A 24,961-nucleotide genomic window follows, 5' to 3' on the forward strand; every position below is an offset into this window, starting at 1 on the left:
ATCCGGAAGGAATTTCCGTCGGAAACTTATGTGGGGTTCAAATACCCCGCCCTGTAAAACTGCGTCACGTAAGTAATTTCATATACTTGGTAAGCATGCTGTATTTAGTAGCTTGACATATACTAGGGTACCTGCTGGTTTAAAAACAGTTTCCTTTGTGGTTGCAGATATTCATGTTCACAAAGCTTTATTAATAAGCTCTGTGCTGTGCGCGTAAGGCCATTCATGTGAATATGCAATTCGTAATCTGCAGGTAGAGGGGCTGGGTACATGCATCCTAAACCCTCTGCAGGTCGCCAAGGAAGCTCAACTTGTTCCAGCCGCCAACAGAAAGGTCTCCAACCCAAGTTTGTACTACTGCCAGAAAAAGTGAAGAGTGAAGACAGCATGACCAGCGCCATGAACGCAGCCATGACGACCAATGCTGGGTAGTTTTGCAGCAGCCTCGAGAGCCACCATCTTACCCGCTGCGGTGGCTCAGTGGCTAAGGCGTTGCGCTGCTGAGCACGAGGCCGCGAATTTGATTCCTGGCCGTGGCGGCCGCTTTTCTGATGGAGGCAAAAAGCAAAAACACCCGCGTGTACGAGATTTCGGCGCAAGTTAAAGATCCCCAGGTGGTCAAAAATAACCCGGAGCCCTCCAATACGGCGCGCCTCATCGCCTGCGTTGCGTCGGTGTGTTAAACCCTACAATCAATCAAAAGCCACCATCTTTTAACAGGCCACCTTCGGATGGACTTATCGTTTTTTTTAGATTACCATTTCGTTTCAGCATCATGTCGATGCCCGCTTTGAGGGGGGTAATGCCTAGAACCATGCCTTGTGTTGTTTACTTGCGTGTTTTGTTGCCAGAATCTGGCCACGCTTGACTGTCTTATCAATGTTCGAGGGGAAGCATGCGTTTCCTTCTTTTTTTTTTCATATGCTGCACAAGCCCAGCATTCGATTTGCTGACGCTCGTCTGTGCACGCTATTTTGAAGACTGGTACTTTTTGAAGGTCAGGAAACCTTTTTTATTCGGCTTGCCTCAAATGTAGCAGAATGAAAAAGGCAGTGGACTGGGACTAGAACATGCACTTTATTACGCTTGCGGCACTTGTCGTAGCACATTCAATACTAACTCGTCGTGTTTGTCGTTATCCTCTTCCCACTGCGCACTGTCCTCACTTCCATCCAGTGTGTTGGTGATACTGCACTTGCAGGGGCCCGTACGGTTAGCTTGGCCAAAATTTTTTCCAATGCCGTGGTCACTTGGCTGAGTGAAGCGCACTTGATACGCTCGGTAGGTGTGAGTTGGTGGCCTTGGAGTGTCAGCCAGTCGTAATGCCTTCGCAGCCTGTCCCTCAAGGGACCCTAAAGGATGGACGAAATAGTTTGAACTGGAAGATCATGTTTGGTAGCTCTCTCAGCTGGCGTTTGCCACCTTCTTCCCTTTCATTTTTTCACCATTGCGTCACAAAGTACGGGCGAAGCACAAGCAGGACTGGTGCGGTCTATAGTGCAAATTCTTGCTACGGTAGCCTTTACGTCTCCAAGCCATTGCTGACTACAGCAACATTTTTCACCGAGAGAACGCGAAACAGTTTTAGATGGCTCGAGCAGCCGGTGTGCCTGCCTACTCCCGATTTCCAGACCCTATCCAGCCGGCTCCTAGCAAAGCCTTTTTTTTGGACGCAACAAGTGTCATTCCAAATATCAAGTGCAGCGTCCTGGAGGGTGCCTTCATTTCATCTGGCGATGGTGGGCATCTCATATCTTTTCTCACAAGGCGAGAACCTAGCGTCTGCCATGAAGTCACAAGGGTGGATATTCAAATGAACTTCCTGTGCGTCATTAGGCTCCGCAGCCTTGCTTACCGTCAGTCCTCCCAAACGGCGCTACCATACTGAGCTGTGGACCGGTGTCCACCGTTGCCTTGTTTTTGACCGTATTTGCACCTGGCCTGTTTTTGTTACAGTAATCGTTTCTTGAAACATGGGCTATGCTCGACAAACGGTCACATAAGACAACGCCGCTTACTCCAATCGGCCAGTGTGGTGCAAGACAACTCCAAAGCAGCGGACTGCTGTGCAGCTAAAACGAACATAGTACGCCCAGTACCAACAGCAGTGTGCACTGGTACTTCCGTTCCTATTGCTGGAATGCGACTAGGTTCTCCTCAAAGTCAGAGGATAGGTTTATTTTATTCGCAGTTTTTGCGCTGAGAGTTTGAGAGGATACCGGGGTGGGAGACTGTGCACAGTGCGTTCCTCGCAAATGCATCACGTCGTTGGCCTTGAAAACGGCCTTTTGGAAGGGAAAAAAATGCAGTCGGCTTCCTTGGCTCATGGTCTGGGGAAGGTGAGAAGACAGCGGGAAGAGTCCTAGTCCGAGTCAGTGCCAACATTGCTGGTCGTTGCCTCGTTGGCTTCAGACTCCTTGTCGTCATCCCACAGCAAGTGGTCTTCAGGGGCATCCGGGGCATTTGATAAGCCCGTCTTCTTGAAGCTGGAGGTAGAGGCCCAAGCCACGCACCTGTGAGGCGAGCTAACCCGCCGCGGTGGCTCAGTGGCTAAGGCGTTGCGCTGCTGAGCACGAGGCCGCGAATTCGATTCCTGGCCGTGGCGGCCGCTTTTCTGATGGAGGCAAAAAGCAAAACCACCCGCGTGTACGAGATTTCGGCGCACGTTAAAGATCCCCAGGTAGTCAAAAATAACCCGGAGCCCTCCAATACGGCGCGCCTCATCGCCTGCGTTGCGTCGGTGTGTTAAACCCTACAATCAATCAATCAAGTGAGGCGAGCTCACGCTGGCTTCCTCTTGGTCATTCAGGCCATGGACGAGTGGGGGTAGCGAGATTGCCTGCTCTGTACTAGCTGCGCCTTGCGCTCCCTGGCTTCGTCCTTTGATGCTGGCCTCGTGCAGTTCCCAGCCTCTTGTTCAGACGCAAGGGACTTGGTGCTCTCGCGGCTGGTCCTGTACGACTGGGTCTCGCACCGTTGCACCGCGTTCATCATCAGCTCGGCCGCATATTCTGTGAACAAACAGTGCATGGCAGGCAATTTTTCAGGAATTCAGCATCGTAATATTTACTGTTGTATTTACTCAAATCTAGGCTGGCCCTGATTCTAAACCGACCACTGAAATTTTGAAGGCCAGGAAAAAAAAACCTGAGTGTGAGGCAGCTGAAATAAGCAAGGATGACAATAGCCGTAAAACTGAACTGCGTTTATTCGCAACGAACCTGCCTGGATTGACTCAACATTTTCCTCACTGGCTTACTCCGTCTCACCTTCATTAGCGCATGCGCAATATTCTGTACTGTAAAGTGCACATGCAATGCTGTACGCTTTGAACAAGCTTTCAGAGAAATTATCTACAGCCTACCTCCATCACAGAGACACCTTTTATCAATGTTACGTTGCAGTCTGATAACATTACTGAACAAGCAACCACAAGCTGTCGCAATTGCTAGTTAGTTTTGTTCATGTGTCATAACAGACAAGTGGTCATAACAGTGAACGTGCTACTGTCCGCCTGTCCCTCGGTGGTATTGTTGGCTAGCAAATAAAAAACAGACTGTCTAGAGGCTCAGTGGTGATTTCTTAACAACTTGGAGTGCAAGCTCCTTCAGTAAAACATTTTACTGGCACTTACTGTAGCTTCTGTCCTCCTTGACTGGGCAGGTGGTATAGTGCCCCTTCCTCGACTTGGATGACTTGATTTTATACCTTTTAATCCCATCCTGTGTCTCTGCCTGCTCCCGTGACGCGTTCTCGTTGAAGTGGAGCACAGCGAGCCGAGTCCTGCAGAAAGAGTTAGCAAAGCCCTTAGCTCGGCTCGGTGTACTTTGCAATAGTTAGCTCACCTGGCTTTCATCACCCCTTGAGTGAAAGCATTCGACTTTGGGGCAAAGTGGATCAGCACGCTGTGGAACGATTCCAGAGAGAAGGTCTGGGCCGCGGGCGCTATCTGCGTCAAGTCACGCAGCAGGGAAGGGCTCTCCACGATGCCTTTGAGGGCAGCAAAAGCTCGGGACGCTGGAGAGGCACTAATTACAGGAACGCAAATTGCAGAATATTTAACTGCCTTCCCAATAACACCAGTTTTTAAAATGTTTTTATATATCATAGTTGTGAAAAAAAAATATCAATCAAAATTTCTGTCAAGTTGTCGACAAAAAATGATAAAAAGAGTTGTGTAAATCAAACCACCGATAGTAAAAAAAAAATTAGAATATACTTTTGTCGGGAAACATTTCAAAAACATTGCGCAGAACAGTTTGTCAGATATATAAAAAAAATATTAGCACGCACGGTGCTCGTGTCTTGCGGTGAAGCCCAACCTCCAATTCAAAATGTGCAATTTCGGGTGGTTCCCTGGAATAAATCTGGTGGTTTGACATTATCAGAGGCACCAATTTGCCCCCACATAATGTAAAAACATCTTGTCAATGACTGACTTTGCATTTACAGCGAGCACAATATTTCATAAAGTAGCTTTCCAACCAGGCACTGCTTGACATTTTCAGCCGATTTCTGGGATTATTACAGTCAGAGCGCGAACCTGACGATTGAAAATTGTTAGCTGGCTCACCATTCACGCTCTCATAGCAAAAAACAAACGCTGGTGCAAAGTAATTACGAGTGACATGCATTCTTCGTTGGTAGCAGTGACGCGCGATGACCACGCCCCTTTTCCACACCCAGGTGTTTCAAAAGCGTGTCAAAAATCATGTTTCCGTTCAAAAATGAAAACAAAACTGATTTTGAAAGGCCATTTTCTGATCTAACTCCGAACAGCTTTACTTGTTCGAGCAACGCCTGAAACGCAATGAAAAGGCGCTCCCAAAGTATCGATCAAATTGATCGATGTGGTGCTACGCGACAATACAGGCCTTTTGTAACTATTACAAAAGGCTTTTCTGGGTCCTTTGAAGAGCGCCACTTTTCTTCCATCTCCTGCACTGTTTTCCCACTTGCTGAATATTTTGAAAGGCTAGTGACGCATAGCAGCCTTGCTTACTGGATGAAACACACAAGTACTAACCAGTGAATTTAAAGAGAAAAAAAGAGGAACAAATGCATTTTAACTCTCTTGCTACCGCACCACTATAGCAAATCAGGGGGGGCGGCTCGCCGTTGCGTCAGCAGCGATCGGCTCGCTGCGGCGTCGCGCTCATCAGCTGAGAAGGGCTGTCTTCAAAAATTGTTTAAAAATTATCCGTGCAACGTATGGGGCTCACACTTGGCTCAAAAATCCTCCGTTATGTGTTCTACCACCTGAATGCATTTGATTGTAATCTTCACAAAGCTTTTCTGGGTCCCTTTAAGCTCGTGACCTTACAATACTAAAGAGGTGGCATGTAAGCACTTTGTGTATTTTCCTTTTTTTGTGGCATCTGCAGACACAGGAAAGATAGAAAGTAGAGCTGGTACAGTGCCAAGCCAATGCCCGAGGAAGAGCATGTAAGCACAGTTTGGCAACACAGCCATTTTGTGCACACGCTTGTGCTTCTGCAGCACATGCCACGAGCATAACCCGTAAGGGGCAAATTTTTGCTGGATAACTTACATGGTTTGATCCACTGTCTGTCCTCAAGGGGCTCGTGCAGGCATTCAGCAAAGGGCCCGTCGTGGCCAGTGTGCACATCACACACATGGTTCAAGATGCTTTTCCACATGCTGAGGATCAGCTCGCTGTCACCTTGGCCCATTGCAGCCACCCAGTATAGATGGTTGCCTATGGGCTGGATCCAGCACTCCAGCACCGCGTGCCTTTTGCTGGCAGCACGGAGCTTCTTCTTGACGCCTGGGATATGGATACACAGGAGCTCCGTCAGGCCATGCTTGCGACATTTCCAGCTGCTCTTAGCTGATAAAGTTCAGGACAATTACCCTTGGCGATGTGCCAGATGTCGAAATAGTGCCTCATACCGGGCCTCTCCAGCCTGCAGTACCGCCTGATGCTAGGGTGACGGTCTGAAGAAAAAAGTGAGCCACACGAACTGTTTTACACTCGGAGCCAGTAAAGTTAGTTAAGCTTTGTACAGTTTCTTAGCACACTACTTGTTAGCCATCGTTAACGGTCAGATAGGACTGGTTTTGGTGCCATTTGGTTGTTGGCGAAGGCACACGACGAGTGAATGACCAAGCAGATATTCAACGCTTTTGGAACTGATCCAGGTTAGTAGAATGTGTTCTAGAGTAATTTTAACCTGCTCTTGTTGCCCTAGTGTAACATCTTTTTCTTTTGAGTACAAATGGCGAAAGCATTGACGAAGTCATGCAGGTGTGGTAACTGCTCCACTAAATGCAGTTGCATCATCACTCGCCACAAGTGTGATCACCGCCTCACCTTGTGATACGCGTTGCGTGACGTGCCCAAGTCGCAAGTGAAATGTGCCTTTAGTCCTTGTGAAGAGTACACTACTCATCCCTTCAACACACACCATCGACTTCATCAAACAGATTGCCTTCTCCTGCCTCCAGGCCACTCATCTGCACTGCTGCCTCTGTCGTTAGTACCCAGAATGATGATGATGACCAGCTGCACCATGCTGACTGAACACATGCACCATTCAACACACGTTATAAATGCCCCTTAGCAGGCAGCTACAAAAAACCTTGTAAGGCTTCATTTAAGCTTAGACTTAGTCCCAAAATACCCAGACTAAGTGGTGCAAGTATGCTGCTGTAGATGAAACAAGTTGCTATATAAATGTGTGAGCCATCTACAACCACTAAAAGACACCTGCTAACCTAATGTGGCTTGTGCGCTTCTATAAGAACCAAACTGGAGTGGTTAGCTGTTGCACGTCACTTGGTGACTCGGCATAGATATGCTGCTGCTGTTTTTAACTTGTACTGACCATAGGCATATTTTTACCACACTAGCACTCTTGATTCTGCACCCTAGCTGTTGTAGCCAACTAAGTTGCAAACTTATGCAGCATCTGTCTCCCTTTCTAATGTCATTGACTTTTTTTCCATTTCACTAGGATACATTGGTCTGATGTGATGTACCAAGTTTTTTTAGGTCGCGCACGTCATAATGAAACTGGCACTAGTCTTCCATGTTTTTCCATTTTCCACTGCACATTGCTGTGACACAGGAGGGACTGTGCAAGTTACCTGTGGTCAGGGACTGCACCATCACTCCACTGGCATCAAGCTTCTCAAGGCACCTCTTCAGTCCCTCCTTTTCCATGGAGACACTGGAGGTAACAGCGCTTGACTGCAGGAAAAAAGCAACCGAGTTTAAGGTTACCTTTTTCTGTGCGTATGTGGAGGGCCTACCTCGCCAACCCGGATTTGCTCGCTGAGAATGATGCGGCCAACCTCTGTGGCCAGCACACTGTACGTCATGTACGTTGCACTGAAGCCAGGAGAGTCGAAGCGGCCGTCACCTGCCAGGTCCACCTCAGTCCCTGCCAGGTCATCTATGAGCCTGGACTCCTTCTCTTGGAAAACCTGCACTCAAGGGCACCACACACACACGTCTGAGCCAGCAACTACCAGAACTGATACTGTTCTCCAATAGTTAGCTTTTATGCAGACAGAAGCTACAATTACTGCCACCCATGGGCATCGGCAGGGGGGTGCAAAAGGGGCACTTGCCACCCCCCCCCCCAAGCCACCCTAGAACACAATGCCCCGCCCCCCTGCCCTCTCCCTCTTACCCCTCAATACAATGGGTTTGCCCCCACAAGACCAAATCCTGCAGACGCCTATGCTGCCACCCACTGTTCGTGTCATGAGCAAGGGATCGAGCAACTGGCCGAAAAAGATATGCAGATGCAGTAAAACTCCGTAAATTTGGATTATTCATGGTAGTGGCGAGAATGTTCAAATTAACTGAGTGTCCGAATTATCGCAAGTACTGTCATAACAACTGAAAAAAGCTGTTAATGCAACCAAACTTTTGTTCTGTTGAAATAACAGTGACTGTCGTTTACTTTGCGGAGATGACGATGTAAATAATGACACGAGAGTGTTCGAAACAAAAGAAAAAAAAGAAATCCATGGTTGCTCTCTAGGCTGATTGCTACAGTGATGGACATTCTGCCTTTCACTTGGTTGTGAACCATTGCCATGCATTCTTTTGTGCCTCCGAGAAGTACACAAGCTTGATAGCATCCCGTTCCATTCTTTTTTTAGGTGCGCCTTTCATTTCTGCTGCGAATACGTATTAGTTGAACCGCGGAAAGCTCAAATTAATTGAATTGTGCCTGAATCTGTCCAAATAAATGCGTTTTCAGCCATAGATTAATGCACAATTTGGATGGGACCAGATGCCTCGTCTAAATTAACCAAAAGTTGGAAATAAGGGGTTTTAGTGTATTTTGTATTTCTCGCACATAGCGAAGGGATTCGCCTCTAAACTGCTTTAAAGTTATGTCGCCAGACACAAAAGCTCGAGATAGACAAGGTGCAATAGTGCCCCACCTCATTTACGGCAGGCACCAAGTATGCTCGGTGGTAGTTGTAGAACGTCCTCTCCGTAAAAATCTGAATGTTGATGGACGCCAGCAAGCGGAGCACTGGGGCTGCGAGGCAGCCCGCGAAGAAGATGCCCGACGCCAGAAGGAGGTTTCCGGCGGGGTTGCCGCCCACACTTGGCTGGCTCTCCCAGGTTGTCGAGTGGGCCACAGAGCACAGGCTCACGACCTCCAGCTGCGTGCCAGTGACGGTGAACTTGTGTGTGCACTTTCGGCAGAATGGGCAGCTCTCGCAGCAGGCACGGCAGTGTACAAGAAGCTTCTCCAGGCACCTTTCAAAAACCAGAAATTTTCGTTCCGCGTGCACAGGAAGCTCCTGGGGCTGGTGGCTGCTGCGTGAAAATGCACACCAACTTTAGTGCCTTTCAATCTCACACGTACTACCCTCATTTTTGCCGCAAATGCTAAAATACACAATTGCCTTAGCTGTTCTGGAACCACGGAAACTGGTACTGTGGAACTAAAATGTGCTCAAACAGGAGAAAGCCTTCAGCTGTTTAATTAGGGGTGCAAAGTGATCATAAAAGACATAATTTTGAGAATGGGGCAAAGCAGCAATTTCTGCGCCAAGTGCATTTCGGCATGCATAAAAAAGCAGCATCCTTTTGTTAACACCTTTTTGTTACTACCAGCCGACAGTCACAATGCTAGCTAAACCAGCATCAGAATGGACAACTCGGTGAGTTGGGACTGGTTCATGGCTACTAAAAGCACTGCATAGTTGCGGGTTGAAGAAGCATCAGGACAAGCACTGACTCACAACAAAAACTTATTGCAGACCACACCGAATGGAACCACCTTGAACACAAATCGAGCTGCCACGTGCGGCAAGCAGCCACCACAAGAACCACTACAGAAAGAAAAAAACCTAGCTGTGGTCCCCTATGTGCCTAGAATTTTGCACAGACTAAAAGCGCCCATTAAACTAAGTTGTCTGTTGGGCTGTGTAAAAGAAAGATGCAAGCAGAAAGCAGGTGTCAGGGCTGCAAGGTAAGCCACAAAGCACGATTTGTGCAGTGCAGAACAAGTGTGGTTTACAGTGCGCTATTGATGTGCAGCGGTCAATATGTGGGCGAGATACGCCGTTGTTTGAATGTGCGCATTATGCAGCACAGGAGTGGCCTAGGGAAAGGCATGCGGGAGCATTTCTCACTGCACTGTTAGAACTGTTGCTGCAATCCTCATACCTGCCAGGTTTCCCGAATTTCCCGGGAGACTCCCGAATTTTCATGGTTTTGTACGATTGTACGACCGAAACAAAAATCTCCCGAAAACGCACCCGTCTGGCCAAATCTTTTTCCCAGTTTGGCCACAATGTGAGGGAGGTATACCTGACAATACAACGCGACACCAATTGGCATCGTTATCAGTGAAGTGCTTAAAAAGCGTAGTCGGGCATGTGTAGAGGGTGAACCTGTTCGACCCATTGTTAGTTTACTGTTTATAGAAACGCAGCGCCGCCGCCGCCGCCGCTTTCATTTACACACGAGCACGGCCGTTCTGGATGGTGGTTCTGAAGATTTAGCAAGTCTCTAGTGGTGTAGCTTGTTCTTAGCTTAGACGAAACAACAAAACAGTTCAGTTCCTGCTGTTTTGTATTGCACTTGCAGTACTATTTCCAGGACTTTCTGAAAAGGGCGGTGTCAGCCACGTCGAACATTTGAGTGGTCTAGCTTCTTAGTAGTTTGTACGAAGAAACAGTTCATTTCCTGCTATGTGTTAAGCAAATAAAAAAATGTGTGTGAAGTTACCCATTCTGTTGTAGCTACTACCCCCCCCCCTCAGTAAGATCTCCCTAATGCCATCCTGGCAAACCTGGCAGGTATGAATCCTAATCTTAATAAAACTAAAGTGCTGTTATCACTCAGAGACAGGTCAAAGCATGAGGTGGTTGAGGCATTCCATATTCTGGGAACAATGTGCCTAAACTGCCCATCGACTGTGCTGAGCAAACAAAAAATTGGCCGCATATCTGCTCCTTTCATTGCAAATGTCGACAAAAAACTATAGTCTTTATCGACTTTTGCTTCCCTTTGCTTTCCCACTCACCTGCCATGTTACTTCTCTTATGGCGCGCTCCTCCTGAGGTAAAAACACCAAACGTTTGCTTAAATCATTTTAAATTTACCGCGTTCAACTGCACCAGGCCAGGTGCCTCTATGCCAACGCTGCCGTACGGCAAAGACGCACGTGAATCGAGACGCCCTACTTCAGCGTTTATAGAACCCCGTTGTCCCAATCCACGTGCGGTACAAGGAGAACGTGAAGCCTATCTAGTGGGATCTTTCGTAACTGTCGCTAATTGATTTCTTAAAATGGCGCAAGAAGCTATAGTGGCGCTTGCGACAGCAGGCGACGGTGGGGTGAATTTTTTTTTCTGCAGGTGATGAAGTATTTAATTTCGCAAAAATCAATCATCTGCGATTTTTTATAAAGAAACGCTGCAAATATCATTTCTGTATCAATTTCTTGTCTTATATTTGCGTAATGTCTTGTTATTCTTCAACAATGTTGACAAGTATGAACACTACACCGGACTTAGACGGGTAGATTTAGGTGTGACTATATAAGACTATTGCGCAGGACTTGTTTTACTTTGCCCGGGTGGCTGAATCGAGTCACGGACAGGCAGACAGACATACAGACAGACCAAAATTTCTGGGTTTAAGTAGCCCAAGAAAGACTATCGTCTTTAAAAATTGAATAGTGAGATGAAACAAGGTCCTGCTCCTCCTGGCTTGCAGACGCCTGCCATGCACAGTTTGGTTTGTCGTAGTATAAATTCAATTGTATTGTTCAATAGTGTTGGTTGTGAATCAGCGTGTTGCTTCTTTGTTCGTCCCTCATTTCTGGGCGCTGTTAGTAGCCATAAAAGCATAATCTTGAATACCTGCTGAAGGTGGCACCCAAGGGGAAGTCAGCATCCAAGGAGAAGTCCGACGGGTCGTACGTTGGGTCATCTGTTTGGCACATCTCATCGCCTTCAGATGCCAACGTAGTGTCACCCGACATGTCTTGTCCTCTGGTGCCTTGCGTCGCCTCATCCACTAATCGAGGTGATGAACAACGAGCTGGCCTGAAGCTCGCCGGCAGAGGGGTGACAGCCACTGCTGCAGCCACTCGTGAAGTTCTGGCAGGTTCAAAATCGGGCTCAGCTTCTCCAGGAACTGCCTCCACAACAGGGGCATCAGTTTGTGTCTTGGCCGACACAAGAAGCCGCAAGGTGGTGTTGGCCTGTGTGGCTGCAAAATGTCCCCATAGATATTCAGCAGTTGTGCATTACCACACGGGGTGAATTAGATTGCGTCACCAAACTCATTACAAACACTTGCATTCAGTTGCGAATATTTTGTGTCTTGAAGAGGGTGCCTTGTTGGGCTATTTGGTGGTCAGACAAAAAAGAAGGAATAGCGCACATTTCGACGAAGGACAGGCAGAAACACACACCACAAGTGCTGACTATCAACTGATCACTTTATTACAAGTTGCAGATAATAAATAGTACACTTACTGAAAAAGATGCAACAAGCGCGTACAGAAAAGAGAGAAGGTTGCCTAACCTGTCAAACCATTATGTCAAATTCAGTGATATCATAATGGTTTGACAGGTTAGGCAACCTTCTCCTATATCTTCTGTACGCGCTTGTTTCATCTTTCCCAGTAAGTGTACAATTTATTATCCGCAACTTTTAATAAAGCGATCGGTTGATAGTCATAGGCAACCTTCTCCTCTATCTTCTGTACGCGCTTGTTGCATCTTTCCCAGTAAGTGTACAATTTATTATCCGCAACTTTTAATAAAGCGATCGGTTGATAGTCAGCACTTGTGGTGTGTTTCTGTCTGTCCTTCGTCGAAATATGCGCTGTTCCTTCCTTTGTGTCTAGAAGCTTGTTCACACAAGGAAATATCTCTGGAATGTCATGCTGCTACTTCTTAGATTCCATTACAGGCACTAATGGGTGCTGTTATTGTTGTGTAATGCAAACTAGGAGTTCTCCGTCACCATATGACATTTTTTGCCATAAGGCTTCTTATGCTGTTTAGCTTACCGATGGATCGACGCTCTGGTGTTGTCTGGGTGCCCACACTGCGCCTCTCAGCAAAGCATGTGCATGTCCGCAATGGTCCCTACAAAAAAATTGGGCATATGTGAGCTCCCCTCTGATTGACGAGGCAAGGGCAGTTAGTACACACCCCGAACACTGTCTTTCATTTAGCAGAAGCTTTGGAGTCGAAGAAAATGAAATGCTAGTTTGGGTAAGTTGAAGGAAAAATGAAGGGCAGGGTACGATCGGGGGTACAAACCATTGAGGGCAGTAAGGTTAGTGGCATCAGAGGAGCTGCTTTTACCTGGGCAGGGCCGATTGCAGTGGCACTCGCACTTGCTCCAGGCACTTGCATCACCAGCACCTGAGCCTGCGTAGCAATATAAAACAAAAGTGCTATTTTAATGAGGTAACGCAACATCGATATTAATGGTGTTTCGTAACTACATTCACCATCTATGTGCAACTGTTCAAAGCCCGCATACTTCTTACCTGAGAGGTAGAGGCACGGGTCATCACAACAGCTGGCCCTTGATTCTCCTGGTGAAGTATCTGCGTTTTGAGTAACACACAAGTGGTTTTGTGGAGGTTCTTCTCAAAGCACGCTCATGTTACATGCATCAAATGTTGTTCTTACCAGAGAGGTAGAGGCCTGGGTCGTCCTTTGACTTTTGCTGACCTTTGACTCTGCTGGTGAGCCAACTGTGTTTTGAAAAAAAAAATGCCGAGATGGTTGTGAGAAAGTCTAGGAGCAAGTGTAAAATTCTCCCTCACTTAGTGGCATGTATTCATCGACGTACGACATGAACTTTCAGATTGCAACTGCCTGCAATGATACCAGCTGCACGCCTGTTTTTTGCATGGCATCAGTCACAAATTGCTCCATCTTAATGAAGGAAAATTTCATTTTGTTGTGTACAGTCGTTGAAATCCATTGTGCTCTGTCAAATAGTTTTTGCCCATGTACATCTTCAAGTAAGGCCTGCAGTAATAGTTAGCCTGTAATTTTAGCTAGCATTGGGCTGTCTCCTTGGAGGCTGTGTTCATAAACTCTACCCTCTCAAAAAAAAAAAAACTGCGAGTAGCGTTTGCAGGGTTGAAGTTCTACTCCGTTTACATATATGAAGCTTTTAGGAAAATGTCAGGCAACTTTGCAGTCATTCACTGGTATTTTGGACGTTGTGTTATTCAGCATATGAAGATTTCATGATGCCGTTAGCTACGTGTTCTGAGAGTCCTTGCTTGCCTGATGCATTGTGCGAATTGCAAGTGATCAACATCGAGCAATCTCCATCTGCAGTACCTGCCCCCCCCCCCCCCCCCCCCCAATAATTTGCGACTTGTGTTCCGCTGCCGGTTTTGCATTTTTCGAGCTGAGCGAAAACAGCATTCCCGTTTCAAAAGACATTTCGTATGATTGCTTTCCTTGCCATACAAACGTCTTCCGCGAACACAACTGATACGATATATACCAGTTAACTTGGCGAAGTCTTATAAACGAGCTTTCGCACCCCGCTCCCCGAATTCAGCATAAAATGCGGTTGTTCTACAATATCACGGGAAGTCTCTTCCGCGTTCGGTAGGACTGAAGCTACTGCACATACGAGGCTGTGCGCTGTACATGTACGTTCACCGTCCAGCCCACGCAGTGAGCGAGGCCGAACTTGATGTCGTTTCGATGTAAAGGGTGCAGCACACCCGCCCAATTTTTTACCAATATCACGGGATCGTCGACCGTTCGGTCGATCAGCGCCGTATGATGGAGCGATACGACAAACCCGGCGAGAGTAGCCGCTAAGCTGTTGCAAGATCAGACGGCCGCCCCTGATTTTTTTATTCGCTTATCACACTGCCCTCCAACCAGCAATCAACAGTATCAGCCGTTAACGGCGCTGATCGACGGAACGGTCGACGCTCCCGCGATATTGGTAAAAAATTGGGCGGCCGTTCATAACCACTGTAACACCGGTTAATCTGACAGACTCACCCGTGTTTTGGGAAGTAACAAAGTCGGCACGGTATTCTTCTTCAAATGAAGATGTTTCATGCCCACGGCGCTCCTCTGCACAAACTCCAGGTTGTAGTGGTACGCTTCGGGCGGGAAATGCCTGCCACAAACACGAACACTTCTAGGCGCCGCCGACTCGGAGAGGCCGATGCGCTCCAGCCAAACAGCTCGCAAGTGCGGATCCTTCGGCAGAGAGTGCCTCATTTTGACACCACTCCAGTCACTCGCTTTGCAGCCAACGACGTGGCACGGATAACTCATCTTGATCCAGACCCAGAGGACGCGGAGCGCTCGTATCAGAACGTCGCTGCAGAAATCCGGAACTCTAGGCCTACTCGGGATCGCGCAGGAAGAAGGAAAAGCAGCCGGAAGCCGATGGCAGTGACGTCACCGGCGGCTGACCATCGGCCGAATCGGGGGGCGCCTCACCGTTGCGTCAGCAGCGACCGGGGATACGTCACCCGCGGTCGGCCTTCCGTCACCCGCGGTTGGCTCGCTGTTGCGTCGCGCTCGTCGGCTGAAAAAGGCGATCTTCAAAAATCGTTTACAAATTATCCGTACAACGTATGGGGCTCACACTTGGCTCAAAAATCCCCCGTTATGTGTTCTACCACCTGAATGCATTTGATTGCCACCTTCACAAAGCTTTTCTGGGTCCCTTTAAGCTGTGTCCCCTTGAAGGCTCCATGAAGCCGCTGTTACGAATGGGCTAGCGCCGCAGTACTTCCCCGCATCACTCCTCGGCTGTGCGGCGAAGCCACTCGTGCGCCTTCGAAAACAGGCGCAATCATGTCGGCAACAAGTTGCGACAAAGCCTCGTCAGACGCTTTGCTCTCTGCGCATTCGGAGGCTGCCTGCGGCGGCTGAACTTCGGCGGCTGCCTGCGTGGCTCGTCTCCACGCTCTTCAAGGACACAGAGGCAGGCCCCGGTGATCGCAACGGAGTCCTCCTCTCTCCCCTCTCTCGGACTCAACGTGCCCGAGGCTATGAACAGCTTACGAACTCTGGGAAGAGTGTAGTGCGTGTTCCAGCCTGTTGGCGTTTTGACCGTTACCGCTTTCGGGTATAAATAGAGCTCCCAAGCGTTGTAAACCATTCGTGTTTGAGCAGCGAATCGATGTTGTCGCTCTGCTCGAGTCCTGTATTGTAACCTCGCCCGTCGGGGCATTGTTCTTTGGCTTCGGCTCACCTCCCGCTATGAAGTAAACAGTTACGTTAGCCTACGGCTTCTGGACTTCTTCACGGCTGCAACAGCGGCTGGCCGCTCGCATCATACACGCTACCACTCGTATGTCGGAGGCTACGGAGCTCGGATCGGGTGCCCCCGCCCGGTCGCAACAACTGGTTGGCAGCGGTCGGATGGCAACTTCGTAACACCTGAGGCCAGCGGTGCGAGACCCAACACCACGGACGTCAAGGCGGCTTCGGACTTCGCAGAATTCACGGCGGTCAAGGGTGAGTGCGGGACTTTTCTTCACTGAAATTTACCAGGCTTCTGAGGATAGCTGGTAGGGCGTGTTTTTGTCGCGTGGGTTATTCGCGCAAAACATTTTTGGAGCAGTGGGAAAGCAGTACTCTAGACCGGCCATGAATTTGAAAGCGTTGAAAAAACCGCAGTTGTTGGAGCTTGCAAAAGAGTTGCGCTTGGATGTTACGGACGCGCTGAGAAAGCCAGAGCTGATACAGGCTATACTCGCTGTTGGTGCTGACGATGAGGAGCTGTCGGAATGCATTGAGCGGATCAATGGCAGGGAGACCGCGAAACGTCAGGCCGCAGAGGCAGAGGCTGAGGCTGAGCGTCAGCGTGAGGAGCTCGAAAGGCAGGAACGCGAGGAAAGAAAGCGAGTACAGGAGCTCGAGTGGCAGAGACAAGATCAGGAACGCAAGCTCAAGCACGAGGAAAAGATGCCATGGTACGACCTCGAGTTCGAGCGCCTTGAACAGGAAGCAAAGAGGCTCGAAAAAGAGAGACTCCAACGGGAGAACAAGCACCTAGAGCACAAAATTCAACTCGAGCAGGAAGAAGCGAAGCCCGAGTTAGAAAAGTTGCTCGAAAAAGACCTCGTTGTCGTGGATAGAGAAACTGGCCACGGTAACGAAAAGAAAGTAGCAGACGCTCGGGAGCGCGAGTCGGAAGCGACCGTTGCTGCCCCACAGCGCGTCAAGGTTGCTGAGAGAGATAACGACGGCGCATTAGCTCAGACTGTCGGCAGAGGCGGCAGAGGGCAGTGCCTGTCCACTGAGTGCGATAATGTGTCGGCGTTTGTTTTGGAGATCTCGGCGGAGTGTTCGGACGGTTCAAATTCGCGGGACGCCATGGAAATGGCTACCGGTCTGAACATGAACATTTCGCGAGATAGCGAGGTTTCGCTGGAGTGCGTAAACCATGGCGCTACCGAAAGACAACACGAGTCCGCTGAAACGGAGGTTGTTCCTTCGGACGGTAGCACAGAAACGAGCGATGGGGTGGCAAAGCCTGCAGTCGAGGCAGCGAACGGTTTGCACAGCTCAGTTGGGAGTCATGACGATCTCGCCACTGAGCAAGCCGATTCCGTTCTGCCACCAGCTCAGGTAGCTGACCTCGAGCAACGGCCAGCCGAGCTCGTAGAGATTCAGGTGTCGCGGGCGGCTGAGCCGTCTGAGACAGGGCAGCATGGATCTAGTGTAGCCTTGACAGCCGCAAAACAGAACGAAAACACCCTTCGGTGTTCGCTTGCTGAGGATGTCGCCGAAACAGCGAGGCACGACGAGGTAGTGACTGATGGATGCTACGAGGCGTCTAATGAGCACATCGTGCCCTTGTCACTCCCAGCTGACTCTCCCGACGCTAGGCCAATATGGGCTAAGCTAGTTGAGATTTCGGTGGCGCCTGTGGCTGAGCCGAAGTCGGGAACCGATCAGCCTAGAGGAGAGAACGTAAACACGTTCCGATGTTCGCTTGCCGAACGCGTTCGTAAAAAGGCGAGCAAGAAGGATAGAGGGAAAACCTCGGCGCGCACTTGCGGCGCGTGTTTCAGTGCAGGCACGCGAAGGGACGAAGCCGTGAGCTCGAATCGCGCCAGGGGGACGCCGCCTCCAAAAAGGAGTGCACGCCTTACGTTCGAACGCTGGAAAATCTCGCTCGCTTCTCCGCGCGCTCGGCCTTTGTCGAAAACAACGGCCGGTGTCATTTCACGCAGTCGCAGCAGCGTTGAGGGAACGGCTGCTGACGTGAACGTGAACACTTCGCGAGATAGCGACGTTTCGCAGGAATGCGTAAACGATGAGCTTTCCGAGACGCCGCACGAATCCGCTGAAACGGAGGTTGTTCCTTCGGACGGTAGTGCGGAAACGAGCGATGTGGTGGCAAAGCCTGCAGCAGAGGCAGCGAACGGTTTGCACGGTTCATTTGGGAGAAATGACAATCTCGCCACTGAGCAAGCCGATTCCGTTGTGCCACCAGCTCAGGTAGCTGACCTCGAGCGGCGGCGGCCAGCCGAGTTCGTAGAGATTCAGGTGTCGCGGGCGGCTGAGCCATCTTTTGAGAATCAGACAGGGCAGCTTAGTTGTAGTGTAGTTCTGGCAGTGAGAAAAGAGAACGGGAACGCGCTTCGGTCTTCGCGTGCCGAGGCTGTCGCTGAAAGCGCGAGGGACGACAAGGTAGTGACTGTAGGGAACTACAAGTTGACTAAAGAGCTCGTCGTGCCCGTTTCACTCCCAGCTGGTGCTCCCGATGATAGGCCAACATCGGCTGAGCTAGTTGAGATTTCGGTGGTGCCTGTGGCTGAGCCGAAGTCGGGAACCGACCAGCCTAGAGGAGAGAACGCAAACGCGTTCCGGCGTTTGCTTGCCGAACGCGTTCGCGAAAAGGCGAGCAAGAAGGATAGAGGGAAAACTTCCGCGCGTACTTGTGGCGCATTTTTTAATGCGCGCACGCCGAGGGGCAAGGCCATGAGCTCGCATCGCGCCAGGGGAACGCCGCCTCCAAAAAGGAGTGCGCGCCTCTCCGTTGAACGTTGGAAAATCTCGTTCGCTCCTCCGCGCGCTCGACCTTTGTCGAACAAGACGACCGGTGTCATTTCACGCGGTCGCAGCAGCGTTCAGAGAACGGGTGCACCTAAAGTACGATACAAATTGGGGAAAGCTCGGAGCAATGATGAGAGCTCGAATCGCAGCTCTCAGCGCGAGAAGTGGCTTGTAGACGCCTGACTTTCTCAAGTTCATTGTTTTTCCTGGAGCAGGTTTCGCCCTTTACGATTACATTTCTTTTTGTGTGGGAAATTTCCAATCAAGCGAAATGTCACCTTTCAGGTTTGTCACTTGTCTAAAGTACTGCTGGGCAAAAATATAACTAGAGTAGTTAGTTATTCGCGTACTTTTTCGCAACTAAAAGCCTGGTAGATCTTCAGTGTTGATTTGTCTTCGCACTTGCCGGCGATGCGGTTGTGTCTTCCTGTGTTGTTCTGTTGCTTGCCTGACCAAGCCAGAGACGTTCTTGGGGAGCCACTACTCGTCCAGTGACCCGCCCGGTGAGGCTCCAGCACGGTGTCGTACAGCCAAGGCCTGGAGTCGAGCGTCTGCCAAACACTTCACTTCGACAGCATCCCTCCGGACAACGGTTGCAGACCCTTATCCATCGGGATCTCGGACCCCCGGCGGAGAAGCTGTTACGAATGGGCTAGCGCCGCAGTACTTCCCCGCATCACTCCTCGGCTGTGCGGCGAAGCCACTCGTGCGCCTTCGAAAACAGGCGCAATCATGTCGGCAACAAGTTGCGACAAAGCCTCGTCAGACGCTTCGCTCTCTGCGCATTCGGCGGCTGCCTGCGGCGGCTGAACTTCGGCGGCTGCCTGCGTGGCTCGTCTCCACGCTCTTCAAGGACACAGAGGCAGGCCCCGGTGATCGCAACGGAGTCCTCCTCTCTCCCCTCTCTCGGACTCAACGTGCCCGAGGCTATGAACAGCTTACGAACTCTGGAAAGAGTGTAGTGCGTGTTCCAGCCTGTTGGCGTTTTGACCGTTACCGCTTTCGGGTATAAATAGAGCTCCCAAGCGTTGTAAACCATTCGTGTTTGAGCAGCGAATCGATGTTGTCGCTCTGCTCGAGTCCTGTATTGTAACCTCGCCCGTCGGGGCATTGTTCTTTGGCTTCGGCTCACCTCTCGCTATGAAGTAAACAGTTACATTAGCCTACGGCTTCTGGACTTCTTCACGGCTGCAACAGCGGCTGGCCGCTCGCATCATACACGCTACCACTCGTATGTCGGAGGCTACGGAGCTCGGATCGGGTGCCCCCGCCCGGTCGCAACACCGCACAAAGCTTGAACTTCCCGGGGGCGCCAGCCGTACCTCAAGTGCCACGACGCTATCCTCGCTCTGCATTCGCATACTGCCATCCATGAGGCTAACGTACTTGGGTTATGTACGACATGAGTGTTAGAACAAAGAGAAGGGCCAGATGTAATAGAAATATAGTTCAGCAGAATCGACAGCGGGGCTAGTTGGTATCCATCCATCCTAAACGGCGCCTAACAAAACAACGACGAGGAAGAAGGGACACAAGACGGCGCTGACTCTCAACTAAAACTTTAATCGGAAGAAAATACACACGATCATAGACCACACGTGTCTGTAAACGTCATCACTGCGCAGCAGGGCGTCAAATAATCTTATCGTGGCCTACTTCCCCCAAACAAAACACGACCTATTGCATTGTCTTCGACATGAAGGCAAATTCCTTATCATAAAATGCCACAGAAGCATGTATAATGCACTTCCCTTCACTTTTTCTTATATGCAACACCTCTACCAACTCTCTTGTCAAGTCGTCATTGTGGCGCCAAAGAATACCCGTGCAATGGGTTGCATTTTTCTTGACTGCTTTGCTCGTGGGCCTCGTCGTGGATAGCGTCGTGGCACTTGAGGTACGGCTTCTGCCCCCGGGAAGTTCAAGCTTTGTGCGGCTTCATGGAGCCTTCAACGGGACACAGCAGACGTTTAAGCCTCATTTTGAGAGCGGAGTGGTGGAGACCGGCTAGGCATTTCAAGGACTGCTTGCGGGTCACCTGCGCTCAACTCCAAAAAGACGGCGAGAGCAGGAGGCTCTTTCTAGACTGGTGTAAGACGTCAGAGAAGGCGGCGTACTGGCTCTGGAATAACCTCTTACCCCACCTACTCCGGCCTAACAAGTCTAAGGCTGTTCAAGGCAGGGTCATCGTTCTGGGGGACCAGAATCTTCCTGACCGCCACACGAAGGTTTTGGGGCTGGGTCCCGAGTTCAGCGTTGAACCCGCGTTGGAACTACCTGAGGAGATAGCTCTCACCAGAATTATTGCACGTGGGGTTCCAGAGGAAGACCGTCCACGGTTCGCCACAGAGTGCGTTGATGTTCTCTCCAGGACTGAAGGCACGCGACGCAACCCCCAGCCCGTACGAGAATGTGTCGAGTTTGCTGTAAGTAACCGCCTGCACGTCATTACCTCAGATAAGGAAGGTTGCTTTGTCATTGTACCGGATGACCTGTTCTCTATAAGGGCCATGGAAGCTGTGCGCAAGAATTTTCAACCTATTGACGTAAAAGCCTCGAAAGTGAAGGAACGGGCTGTTTCTCTGCTAAATAGCCACAATCTTGAGCGTCTTGCAGGCGCTGTAAAACACGAGAAGGGCGAAACTCTGGAACTGTTCTTCTCGGCGAAAACACATAAGCCCGAAGTACCTTTTCGCGCAATTGTTTCGGAGCGGAACTCATGGTTAGAGGGCGGTGTCGGGATATCTGCAGAGACACCTGGACTCCCTATGCCTTTATGATCTGTTTTTGATCGCTAACTCGGAGTACCTTGTAGATTTTTTGAGAACGGACAATCCAGGCACGTGTCAAATTTTTAGTATCGATGTCGAAGATTTATACTATTCCATTCCTCATGGTGAATGAATGAACAGTGTTAAACGGTGCATCATAGAGGGAAATGATGAAATGAAGTTCATTAACAATTGGGGGTACCGGTGAGCTATTTTCTGGAAATTATTTCTTTCTACTTGAAGTAAACCTTTGTGGAGTGGGAGGGGGGCTTACATGTGCAAAAAACCGGGATGTGTATTGGTTCTAGGGTAGTCCCTGTTCTTAGCAATATTTTCCTCAGTGAGATTGACAGGCGTATTGAGCAGAACCTGTGTGGTTTGGCTATGAAGGTAGTCAGATATGTTGACGATTTCCTGGTCTTTGTTGATGTCTGCGATGTGTTTCGCCGAGTGGTTGATGTGTTAAAGTTGTTTAAAGAATGCGCCCTGGGGCTTCCGTTTACATGTGAGCTTCCGAGAGGCGGTCAACTACAGTTCCTGGATTTGCGGTTGTCTTTGGAACCAGGGCATGTATGCTGGGCATATTGCCCTAGGTCTGCCAAACCGCTTTTGTATTACAGCTCTGGGCACTCCAAACTGGTTGAATGTGGGATTGCCTTTTCTGTGCTAAGATCAGCCGTTTTTAAGTCATGTATGCATAACATTGGCAGTAGGTTTGATGCCGAAATCACCAGGCTTAACTCGGCTGGTTGTCCTCAGAAAATAATGCGCAGAAGTGCACAGAAGGTACTTAAAGCTGCGAATTCATCCGCGGGGTGTGAAGCTGGCCGTCTGGTTGAAAGAAACCGGATCGCTGTTATTCCCTACATGCATCGTATCTCACATGGCCTGAAAAATGTAGCCGGTCGTTACGTGGTTAGGGTTGGCTTTTCGGCCACGAATAAACTTAGGGGAATATGTAAAATGGTGGAATACAAGCTGTCAAGGCAGAAAGCTGGCACCGGGTGCAGTGTGAAACATGTGCCACCTTTTGTTCCCTGTTAGACGGGCATAGTGTACTCTTTGCCGTTTTCATGTGGCGATGTGTATATCGGCCAATCAGGCAGGTGCGTCAATGTACGGCTGATGGAGCACCGTGCTGCGCTCAGGAATAATCCTTTTGCACATGTCACTCGTCACTGCAAGGCGCACGAGGAAAGAAGCCAAGAAAAATGCAACCCATTGTTTAAGGACACGGGTATTCTTTGGCGCCACAATGACGACTTGACAAGAGAGTTGGTAGAGGCGTTCCATATAAGAAAAAGTGAAGGGAAGTGCATTAGGCATGCTTCTGTGACATTGTATGATAAGGAATTTGCTCCATGTCGAAGACGATGCCTTAGGTCGTGTTTTGTTTGTAGGAAGTAGGCCACGATAAGATGGTTCGACGCACTGCTGCGCAGTGATGACGTTTACAGACAGGTGTGGTGTATGATCGTATATATGTGTGTGTGTTTATTCCGATTAAAGTTTTAGTTGAGTCAGCGCTGTCTTGTGTCCCTTCTTCCTCATCGTTGTTTTGTTAAGCGCTGTTTAGGATGGACGGATGCCAACTAGCCCAGTTGTCGATTCTGTGTAGCATCCGCGACAGATCCTACATGAGCGGGAAAGCAGTGCGTAAAATGCGCGAGAGCATGTGGACTCCAAACGCTAAGGCGAGCAGTTTGCTCAGCTAAGGGACCATTCTGAAAAGCCCTGGCTGCCGTTTTGGGATCACTGTAGATCTCAGACCCACGACCGTATAGCAGGGCGAGGGCGATAGGGACTTGCTCGGCGACTGGGGGGTCTGAAGTGCGAATGGAAGCGCTGTTAGAAATCTTGCCGCTGGAGTCGACCACAACGACGGCAAAGGTCTTCCAATTGCTGTACTCCGCGGCCTCAACGAAGCTTGCTCTGTTTTTTGCTTGATCTGTTTGAGGATCGCTACCCCTCTCGTCTTGCGTCAGCCCTAGTTGTTGACAGGATGCACGTTTCGGGGCACGGGGCCACTAGGAACTTCTGTTCAATGCACCTAGGGATCGAGGTAGTGCTCCTCGAGGATCCTGCAGAAAGGTAACTTATCTCATCGAGGAGGCGTTTGCCTGCTGCTGGGCTGTTCAGGCGAGCGAATTGCGCGCGTTCTTGGGCTTGGGCAATCTCCTCAGCGTGTTGTGTACCAACAGCTTGAGGAGATCCTCTGTATGGGTCGTGATAGGTAATCCGAGAGCCCTTTTGGCTACTTTGCGGATGAGAGCGTTGAGCTTGTGTCGTTCCGCTCTGAGCAAGTTGCGCATAGAAATCGCGTACGTGAGGTGGCATAGTACGAAGGCATTGATCAGCCTCAGGAGATTGTCCTCCTTCATGCCTCGGTGTCGGTTTGCAATTCTGCGAATGAAGTGGAAAGCGTTTTCTGTCTTTGCGATGAATTTGCGGAGAGCCCTTACATTCCCGCAATTGAATTCGACAAACATGCCCAGGACCCGAATGACGTCCACCCTGGGTATCAGCCCCCGTCACTGGTGCGAAGAGTGATGTTGCTTTCGGATTGGCTTCCAGTCTTTGGGTGTCTGCCTCCCTTCTGTTGCGCCTCCGACTTAGCGGGGGAGCATCGAAGTCCGGTGGGGCGGAGGTACTGCTCGGTCACCTCGATCGCCTCCTGCATAGCTTCTTCAACCCTTCCCTCGCAGTCGCCGGAGCACCAGATGGTGATGTCATCGGCGTAGATGGTATGGTTGACGCCCTCGACTCGTGCCAACCTCTCCGACAGGCCAATCATGCAGTTTTTAAACCGCATGGGGGAGATTACGGCGCCCTGAGGAGTGCCCCGTCCTCCGAGGGGCACATCGTCGTAGCGGAAGTGTCCAATGCGAAGCTTGGCCTTCCGGTCCGTTAGAAAAGCGAGAGAGAGAGAGAGAGAGAAACACTTTATTGGGGCCAACAAGTAGGCGTGGGATATGGGCCACGCAGGGCCGATCCCCGCCTCACGCGGTTATCGCGTCCCGATGACTAAAGCCCCGCGCCGGCGTCGGCGGGTTCGGCGTGCGTCGGATCCCCGAGGCGTCCTGCCCCCGAGGGTCCCCCGCTGCGTCTCCCCCCGCGTCTGCCGCGCGAGCGATAACGTAGCTGTGGAATCTGGAACCAAGATCCAGGTACAAAATTGTTTTGACGATGAAGGTGTGGAGCACAGTATCGAAAACTTTCTCGAGGTCGAGGCCGAGCAGAGCCTTTACGTCCCTGGAATGGACGTCCCACGATCTGATACTTGATTAGTTTCATGGCATCCTGCATCGTCCGACTCGGAAACCAATCATGTTGAATGGGTAAACCTAGTTATCTTCGAGGTACCTGTTAATCCTATTAAGGAAGACGTGCTCCATTACCTTGCCGACGCAAGACATTAGAGAAATTGGCCTGAGGTTCAAAACAACGCCATTCTTCCAGACCTCGTTGATCTTGTCGGTCAGAAAGGCAATCGATGGGGCGTCAAGGTTTCTCAGCATTGTGCTAGTGACCCCATCGGTACCCGGCGCAGAAATGCCTGTCTGATCTGGGCAACGGAGAAGTCTTCCGCCAGTACGGGGTGAGCAGGTACTCGGTAGTCCGGGAATTATGTCACCAGACGCCGTCGTGTCGGG

General features: G+C 50.1%; 3 protein-coding genes across 3 annotated transcripts; all 3 read right to left on the reverse strand.

Annotated features, from left to right (window-relative positions):
- Window positions 1–2,338: 2,338 nt before the first annotated feature.
- On the reverse strand, window positions 2,339–5,796 carry LOC144160993 (uncharacterized). Its single transcript, XM_077692060.1, has 4 exons — window positions 5,552–5,796; window positions 3,846–4,017; window positions 3,635–3,783; window positions 2,339–3,011 (listed from the first exon to the last, which is right to left on the reverse strand). Exons 1-4 carry the CDS (start codon window positions 5,691–5,693, stop codon window positions 2,806–2,808), a joined length of 669 nt encoding a protein of 222 aa, XP_077548186.1. The 5' UTR covers window positions 5,694–5,796; the 3' UTR covers window positions 2,339–2,805.
- LOC144160791 (uncharacterized) lies at window positions 5,796–8,066 on the reverse strand. Its single transcript, XM_077691952.1, has 4 exons — window positions 8,052–8,066; window positions 7,276–7,449; window positions 7,111–7,213; window positions 5,796–5,958 (listed from the first exon to the last, which is right to left on the reverse strand). The coding sequence occupies exons 1-4, from the start codon at window positions 8,064–8,066 to the stop codon at window positions 5,816–5,818; spliced, it is 435 nt and encodes a 144-aa protein (XP_077548078.1). The 3' UTR covers window positions 5,796–5,815.
- LOC144160992 (uncharacterized) lies at window positions 7,930–13,075 on the reverse strand. Its single transcript, XM_077692059.1, has 5 exons — window positions 13,017–13,075; window positions 12,829–12,894; window positions 12,528–12,606; window positions 11,368–11,719; window positions 7,930–8,809 (listed from the first exon to the last, which is right to left on the reverse strand). The coding sequence occupies exons 1-5, from the start codon at window positions 13,038–13,040 to the stop codon at window positions 8,356–8,358; spliced, it is 975 nt and encodes a 324-aa protein (XP_077548185.1). The 5' UTR covers window positions 13,041–13,075; the 3' UTR covers window positions 7,930–8,355.
- Between the last annotated feature and the right edge of the window lie 11,886 nt (window positions 13,076–24,961).

Source organism: Haemaphysalis longicornis, unplaced genomic scaffold (genome assembly GCF_048455015.1).
Source record: "Haemaphysalis longicornis isolate Haplotype H1 unplaced genomic scaffold, Haemaphysalis longicornis Haplotype H1 scaffold_11, whole genome shotgun sequence".
In the NCBI taxonomy this organism is placed as follows: domain Eukaryota; kingdom Metazoa; phylum Arthropoda; class Arachnida; order Ixodida; family Ixodidae; genus Haemaphysalis; species Haemaphysalis longicornis.

Bases quoted from the DNA above. Each gene is read 5' to 3' on its own strand.
- LOC144160993 (XM_077692060.1), bottom strand. From the start codon at position 5,693: ATGGGCCAAGGTGACAGCGAGCTGATCCTCAGCATGTGGAAAAGCATC. The intron at 4,018-5,551 runs GTAAGTTATCCA...GTGCCTCTCCAG, and splicing joins CAGACAGTGGATCAAACCAT to CGTCCCGAGCTTTTGCTGCC. The intron at 3,784-3,845 runs GTGAGCTAACTA...CTCTTTCTGCAG, and splicing joins CAAGGGGTGATGAAAGCCAG to GACTCGGCTCGCTGTGCTCC.
- LOC144160791 (XM_077691952.1), bottom strand. The intron at 7,214-7,275 runs GTAGGCCCTCCA...TTTTTCCTGCAG, and splicing joins AGCAAATCCGGGTTGGCGAG to TCAAGCGCTGTTACCTCCAG. The intron at 5,959-7,110 runs GTAACTTGCACA...TTTTTTCTTCAG, and splicing joins GGTGCAGTCCCTGACCACAG to ACCGTCACCCTAGCATCAGG.
- LOC144160992 (XM_077692059.1), bottom strand. From the start codon at position 13,040: ATGACCCGTGCCTCTACCTCTCAG. The intron at 12,895-13,016 runs GTAAGAAGTATG...ATTGCTACGCAG, and splicing joins CCCGTGCCTCTACCTCTCAG to GCTCAGGTGCTGGTGATGCA. The intron at 12,607-12,828 runs GTAAAAGCAGCT...ATTTTTTTGTAG, and splicing joins CTGCAATCGGCCCTGCCCAG to GGACCATTGCGGACATGCAC.